The sequence below is a fragment of the Tachysurus fulvidraco genome, chromosome 5 (genome assembly GCF_022655615.1).
Source record: "Tachysurus fulvidraco isolate hzauxx_2018 chromosome 5, HZAU_PFXX_2.0, whole genome shotgun sequence".
Classification (NCBI taxonomy): domain Eukaryota; kingdom Metazoa; phylum Chordata; class Actinopteri; order Siluriformes; family Bagridae; genus Tachysurus; species Tachysurus fulvidraco.
Window position 1 is genome coordinate 2,663,835 of NC_062522.1, and position 7,500 is coordinate 2,671,334.

General features: G+C 41.3%; 1 protein-coding gene across 3 annotated transcripts in view; it reads left to right on the plus strand.

Moving 5' to 3' along the window:
- Positions 1-2,526: 2,526 nt before the first annotated feature.
- cnga3a (cyclic nucleotide gated channel subunit alpha 3a) overlaps positions 2,527-7,500 on the plus strand; it is a 13,605-nt gene continuing 8,631 nt past the window's right edge. Inside the window, exons 1-2 of one of the 3 annotated variants that reach the window (XM_027174107.2) lie at positions 2,527-2,828; positions 5,702-5,841. In XM_027174107.2, the coding sequence (XP_027029908.2) occupies positions 5,741-5,841 (101 nt within the window). In that variant the 5' untranslated portion in view covers positions 2,527-2,828; positions 5,702-5,740. Of the gene's footprint in view, positions 2,850-5,701; positions 5,842-7,500 lie in introns of all 3 variants that reach the window. The other 2 variants (XM_027174106.2, XM_047813536.1) reach the window with 2 other exon arrangements.

Consider the following 7,500-nt stretch of genomic DNA (forward strand, 5'->3'; position numbering starts at 1 on the left):
CTGGAGAAAAGAGTCAGTGTAGTTTGTAATTTCTTAAAAAAAAGCTCTAAATATGAAGTACTTAGGTGATTAGTAATTATTCTGTCCTTTTCATTCATTCATTCATTCATTCATTTTCTACCGCTTATCTGAACTTCTCGGGTCACGGGGAGCCTGTGCCTATCTCAGGCGTCATCGGGCATCGAGGCAGGATACACCCTGGACGGAGTGCCAACCCATCACAGGGCACACACACACACTCTCATTCACACACACACTCACACACTACGGACAATTTTCCAGAGATGCCAATCAACCTACCATGCATGTCTTTGGACCGGGGGAGGAAACCGGAGTACCCGGAGGAAACCCCCGAGGCACGGGGAGAACATGCAAACTCCACACACACAAGGTGGAGGCAGGAATCGAACCCCGACCCCGGAGGTGTGAAGTGAACGTGCTAACCACTAAGCCACCATGCCCCCCCTTTATCTGTTGGGGTAAAAGTTGCCCTCAGAAGTCGAACTAGTAAGTAGAAAAAAGTCGATCGGCGTGGAATTAAAGTGTGAGACGATCCGTTTGTAAATACACTTGTTCCTGGAAGAACCAGGAGTCTGTCAGAGAACATATCTGAACACAAAGTTCTAGAATCAGACAGAGAAAGTCAGAGAGAGAGAAAACAAAGAGAAAGTTAAAGAGCAAAGTGATGCTCCCACCACCATGCTTCACCTCAGGGTGGTGTCCTCAGGGTGGTGTCCTCAGGGTGGTGTCCTCAGGGTGGTGTCCTCAGGGTGGTGTCCTCAGGGTGGTGTCCTCAGGGTGGTGTCCTCAGGGTGGTGGGCAGTGTTGAGTTCTCTTATAATTTTACATCAGTCTTCATCGCCACATTTTTTTTATCACAAATTCCAGCAAAAAGTAAAATTGTTCATTGGAATGTAAGGCCAGCTTCATACGCGATGAAATTAAATGGGATCCTGTGTCTTTGCTTTTAAATACATCCTGAAGTCATAATTTCTGCTCTTAACGTATCACAATCTCGTTCGGAAGAAATTCATATTGTAGTTTCTTCAGAAGAAATGAATTCATTCGTTTAGAAGCTTTCAGGTTATTACATAACGAGGACACGGGACCTGGTGTTCCTACACTGACAGATGGCTGAGGTTAAAGAGAATTAAAGGAGGAATCTGTGTAACACAGGGACAGACAGAGGGACAGAAGATCACGGAAAGATCCGAATGTTTCAGAGTTATCAGATAAACCGCCGTGTTGTGCTGTTGTAGTCAATTAATCAGTGATGAAGCAGAGCTACAGGCTGTTACACCATGTGGGAAAAGTTACAAAGCACTGAAACTGGAGACTCCTTCCATACAAGTCACTGTATATGGGAAACTCGTTACTATAGCAACGATAACATATGACTAATGAGCTCATTAATATAAATGTGCTCTACTGTCAAAACTTCTTCTCCATTCTGACCAATCAGAATGCAGAAGCCCCTTCACTGTTCCCCTTTGATGGTGACTCCAGCTTGATGCAGCAGGTGTACATGTGTAATGTAAGTCCATGAAGGAGCATTAGAGGTGCTCGAAGCTAATCCCAGATTAGCGATACAGCTCCGCAGATTGCTTCAAAAGGATTTCTCTGGACTCTCTGTGGGTGGAGGTGGAGAGTAATACTGATTCCAGGCAGGTCATACCACCAACCACGACATGTTTATTCCACTAAAAGCTCTAATCACTACAAAAGTGCTGCTTCACCAGAAACGCTCTCTCAGAAAACTCTCCCTCTAGCTGTGGTGTAGTGGTGTAGCTAATCTGGTGCATAACAACAAGCACTAAAGGTTGGGGGTAAAGGAGGAGAAATATATAAAAAAAAAACACTATTACACAATTAATTATCTTATTACTAGCTTTAATAGGTAACTTTGTCTTTTTTTTACTGGCAAAATATTATATTAGTTTATTATGAAATTTTAAGACACATTTATTGTATATTTATACTTTCTAACATTATTATTATTATTATTATTATTATTATTATTATTATTATTATTATTATTATTATTATGACATTGTGTTTCCACTGTATTATATAACATGCATATGTTTTTGATTATACATTAAAAAGAGAGTTTGTTCTTTTACAAGTTGTTCGTTTGTTCGGTTTGTTTATCATGTTTAATGTACATGTTTATCGTGTTATTGCTTTGTGAGATTAATTACAATTACAATATTTTATTTAAGATACTACATCAGGATGGATTAATGTGCCCTAAAATAACAATCTAAGACAAACCTCCCATGTTTTTTTTTTTTAAAGTAATGTTCTTTTTGTCACTATTAAATACCCCCATCATGCTACATCTATACTAATCTAATGTGTTATAAACATAAAAACTGTTAATTAAATAACTCATAACTAATAATCTATCACTTTGCGCTGGTTGTTTTAAATCTACACCTTCATTAAAAAATTCATATAATAAAATATATATTATCAATAAAACCTTCAATTAAAACTAAAAAGCACCAGTTATAAGTGCCTTCTTCATGAATATTAATGAGATAGCTGACTTGACCACGCCCTCTCTATAAAAGACAAGGTCCCGCCCCATTAGGCTGTCAGTCTGTCAGTCAGAGTCTCACAGATGAACTTAATGTCGGATTGTAGCTATGACTTATATGTAAGAGAGACAAAAGCGGATTATGGCTGAACCTCAGAGTGGAGTTTATTTACGGAGACCTGTGATGTGTTGATGCCCCTGTGACAGGAGCCGTGGGCAGGAGATGAGGGAGCAGCAGCTCTGCTAACGGATAACTAATGTGTTCCTGAGGAAACTTTACTGCTCAGTAGGAAACTTGTGTTTTAAAGTATGTGTATAGTATTAATGTGTGTGTGTGTGTGTGTGTGTGTGTGTGTGTGTGTGTGTGTGTGTGCGCGCGTATTAGAGTGTGTGTGTGTGTGTGTGTGTGTGTGCGCGTGTGTATTAATGTGTATGTGCGCGCGCGCGCACGTATGTGTATTAATGTGTGTGTGTGTGTCTGTGTGTGTGTGTGCGCGCGCGCATTAATGTGTGCATTTGTGTGTGTGTGTGTGTGTGCGCGCGCGTATTAATGTGTGTGTGTGTGTGTGTGTGTGTGCGCATTAATGTGTGCATTTGTGTGTGTGTATTAATGTGTGCATTTGTGTGTGTGTGTGTGTGTGTGTGTATTAATGTGTGCATTTGTGTGTGTGTGTGTGTATTAATGTGTGCATTCGTGTGTGTGTGTGTGTGTGTATTGATGTGTGCATTTGTGTGTGTGTATTTGTGTGTGCGTGTATTTGTATTTGTGTGTGTGTATTTGTGTGTGTGTGTGTGTGTGTGTTTACATATTGTTGGTTAAACGATCATTTTGATACACTAAAATGAATCGACTCTAATTATTAACTAGTTCATAGTTTATTAAAAATAATTGACAAACGATTCCGCGCTTTAATTTGCTCGACTCTACCGATTAGTACTTAGTTGAATCATGTAATGATTCGAATCTTCTATAATGATTCGACTCTCTAACTTACTCGCTAATTCATAGCGGTATCGTTAAATTCGGTACACTAAAAAGAGTCGATTCTCTAATTCACTTAATAAACTGCAGCAAAAAAAAAAACAACAACTTCATTTTGTACTAAAATTCTACTCTACTGACTCTGTGCTGTAATTAAGTGGACTCTTGGGAGTAAAAGACTTATTTATTCCTCTCATTGTTCGACTCGTGACCCGGGCTTCACCATTCGTTTCTTTATCGATTCCTTCATGATCATGTATCAGCACAGTGATAAAGCACATGGTGGTGTTTAAATGAACTAGCTGATGTCTATGTGCTGGAATCTGCGTTGTATTAGAACATGACAGTTTTATGTACTGAACCTGCAGAAGGACAATTACATGGGGCAAATTGTTTTATAAGATTTACCCCTTTTACCCCGAGGATACAGGCTGAAGAATGAGAAAAGTCGTTGTCTGTTTATCGCTTTCACCGGAGCCCGATTTCAGCAATAAGACATCAATTAATTAATGCGATCTTTTATTTTAGAAGGAAATAATTTCTGAAATTGCGTTTATTCACAATTTACAATTGAAATTTTGGTTGGATTCTACACCGTGTTTATGTTTATCTCTTATCTTTATGTTAGTTGTTGATGAGTTGATTATTCCAGGCTCTGATATTTCCTGATTCTGTGTGTGAGACGAGATCAGATTACGTCCTGGACGGCCGGATATCAGTAGATTTGTTGCTTTATTGTCGGTTGCACATTTGTAACTATTCCCTGATCCCTTTAGTGAAGGCAGATCTTTTAAAAAAGTGGCCATGAAATTAAAATAAGTGCATCATAGTGAGACGTGAAGACATAACACTGAGACGTGTAGACGTTATAGTGAGACGTGAAGACATAACACTGAGACGTGTAGATGTTATAGTGAGACACATAGACATAACACAGACGTGTAGACGTTATAGTGAGATGTGAAGACATAACACTGAGACGTGTAGATGTTATAGTGAGACACATAGACATAACACAGACGTGTAGACGTTATAGTGAGATGTGAAGACATAACACTGAGACGTGAAGACATAACACTGAGACGTGTAGACGTTATAGTGAGACGTGAAGACATAACACTGAGACGTGTAGACGTTATAGTGAGACGTGTAGACATAACACTGAGACGTGTAGACGTTATAGTGAGACGTGAAGACATAACACTGAGACGTGTAGACGTTATAGTGAGACACATAGACATAACACTGAGACGTGTAGACGTTATAGTGAGACATGTAGACATAACACTGAGACGTGTAGACGTTATAGTGAGACGTGTAGTCATAACACTGAGACATGTAGACGTTATAGTGAGACGTGAAGACATAACACTGAGATGTGTAGATGTTATAGTGAGACGTGAAGACATAACACTGAGACGTGTAGACGTTATAGTGAGACATGTAGACATAACACTGAGACGTGTAGTAGTGAGACGTGCAGGTGTTGTAGTGAGACGTGCAGGTGTTGTAGTGAGACGTGCAGGTGTTGTAGTGAGACGTGCAGGTGTAGTAGTGAGACGTGCAGGTGTAGTAGTGAGACGTGCAGGTGTTGTAGTGAGACGTGCAGGTGTAGTAGTGAGACGTGCAGGTGTTGTAGTGAGACGTGCAGGTGTTGTAGTGAGACGTGCAGGTGTAGTAGTGAGACGTGCAGGTGTAGTAGTGAGACGTGCAGGTGTAGTAATGAAACGTGCAGGTGTAGTAATGAGACGTGCAGGTGTTGTAGTGAGACGTGCAGGTGTTGTAGTGAGACGTGCAGGTGTAGTAGTGAGACGTGCAGGTGTTGTGAGACGTGCAGGTGTAGTAATGAGACGTGCAGGTGTTGTAGCTGCCTCTGTAGAAGTGTGGTGTGATCTGTATGAGGCTCAGACGTCTGATCTTCCAGTCAGTGTATTTTTAGGCCTGAGCTCTGATGGCAGACGCTGGGATCAGGTTGTTGTATGTCTTTTTATCTGCTGCAGTCACATGTACAGTTCTCTGTTCTGATTGGTCAGAAGGTGTGATGTACCTCTGACAGTAAGGGCAGGTTTATATTAATGCACCTGTGTCAATACTTGTGTCATAATTGTTTCTATAGTAACAGGGAAGTGTACAGTGATGATAAGACAAGTAATCCATGCTGTGTGTTTGTGTCCTAGCTGAATGTTCTACCAGGATCTAGAGTAAATAGAAGAGCTATGGCGAAGATCTGCACCGAGCGCTCGTACCCGTCTCATCGCCGGCTCTCCGCCCGGGCCTCCAACGATGAGCTGGACCTAATGGATAACGGCGCCAGCAGGTCAGAGGTTACATTGACTTTCATCTTGTGTGTTTTTGTGCTCATCCAACAGACTTCCATAGACACAACTAACAGATTACTGGTCTCTAATCCGGTGTATTTATAAAACACAGCAAAGCGTGGCTGTGCGTTTAAAAAGCTTTTTCTTCTTATTGTAATCTGATTACAGAAGGAATATTTCTGTTTCTTCTTACTTGTTTATTTCTATAAGAAATAAATCACCCAGATTTCATCTCTCATGAGATTCAGATATTTAAACGTAGCTCCGCCCCCAAATTTTAATGTGTTTATTTATAGAAATTGTGTTTTTCACTGGGGGTGTGTGTGTCACGGTGTCTTAGTGGTTATCACGTTCGTCTCACACCTCCAGGGTCGGGGGTTCGACTCCCACCTCCGCCTTGTGTGTGTGGAGTTTGCATGTTCTCCCCGTGCCTCGGGGGTTTCCTCCGGGTACTCCGGTTTCCTCCCCCGGTCCAAAGACATGCATGGTAGGTTGATTGGCATCTCTGGAAAATTGTCCGTAGTGTGTGAGTGTGTGAGTGAATGAGAGTGTGTGTGTGCCCTGTGATGGGTTGGCACTCCGTCCAGGGTGTATCCTGCCTCGATGCCCGATGACGCCTGAGATAGGCACAGGCTCCCCGTGACCCGAGAAGTTCGGATAAGCGATAGAAGATGAATGAATGACAAAGTGTTTTTCACCGATGGAGCTCAAATATAGACATCAAATATGAATGAAAGGAAGCTGGTAAAAAACCTGCAGGTATCAGAAGGTGAGAGGAAATGAGAACCTTGTGAGAACTCTCACTCTTTCATTCATGTTCTACCGCTTATCCGAACTTCTTGGGTCACGGGGAGCCTGTGCCTATCTCAGGCGTCATCGGGCATCGAGGCAGGCGAACGTGCTAACCACTAAGCCGCCGTGTCCCCCCTTGTGAGAACTTTATTATATTAATATATAAACAACACCATTTACAGCAGGGGACATTTTCTTATCCAGACAATACAGACTAAAGATACCATGAGACTAAAACACTGTTTTTCCTTTTAAATAAACACACACAACAAACAGGGGAGAAAGTGCTAGGTGAAGTGTTTCATGAAGAACTACACGGGTGTGAAAAAGTCTTGGCACCCTTCCTGATTTTTTTTTTTTTTTTTGCGTTTGTCACACTTTAATGTTTTAGATCAAACAAATATAAATATTAGACAAAGATAACACAATTAAACACAACATGGAGTTTTTACATGAAGGTTTTTATTATTAATTAAGGGAAACAAAATCCAAACCTACATGGTCCTGTGTGAAAAAGTATTTGCCCCTAAACCTAATAACTGGTTGTTACACCCTTAGCAGCAAGAACTGCAGTAAAGTGTTAGTGATAACTTACAGTGAGTCTATTACAGCTGAGGCTGGGGGGGGGGGGGGATTTTGGTCACTCGCCTTTACAGAATTGTTGTAATTCAGCCACATTGGAGGGTTTTCGAGCATGAACCCCCTTTTTAAGGTCCTGCCACAGCATCTCAATAGGATTCAGGTCAGGACTTTGACTCGGTCACTCCAAAGTCTTCATTTTGTTTCTCCTTCACATACAGAGGTGGACTTGCTGTGTGTTTTGGATCGTTGTCCTGCTGCAGAACCCAAGTTCACGTCAGCTTGAG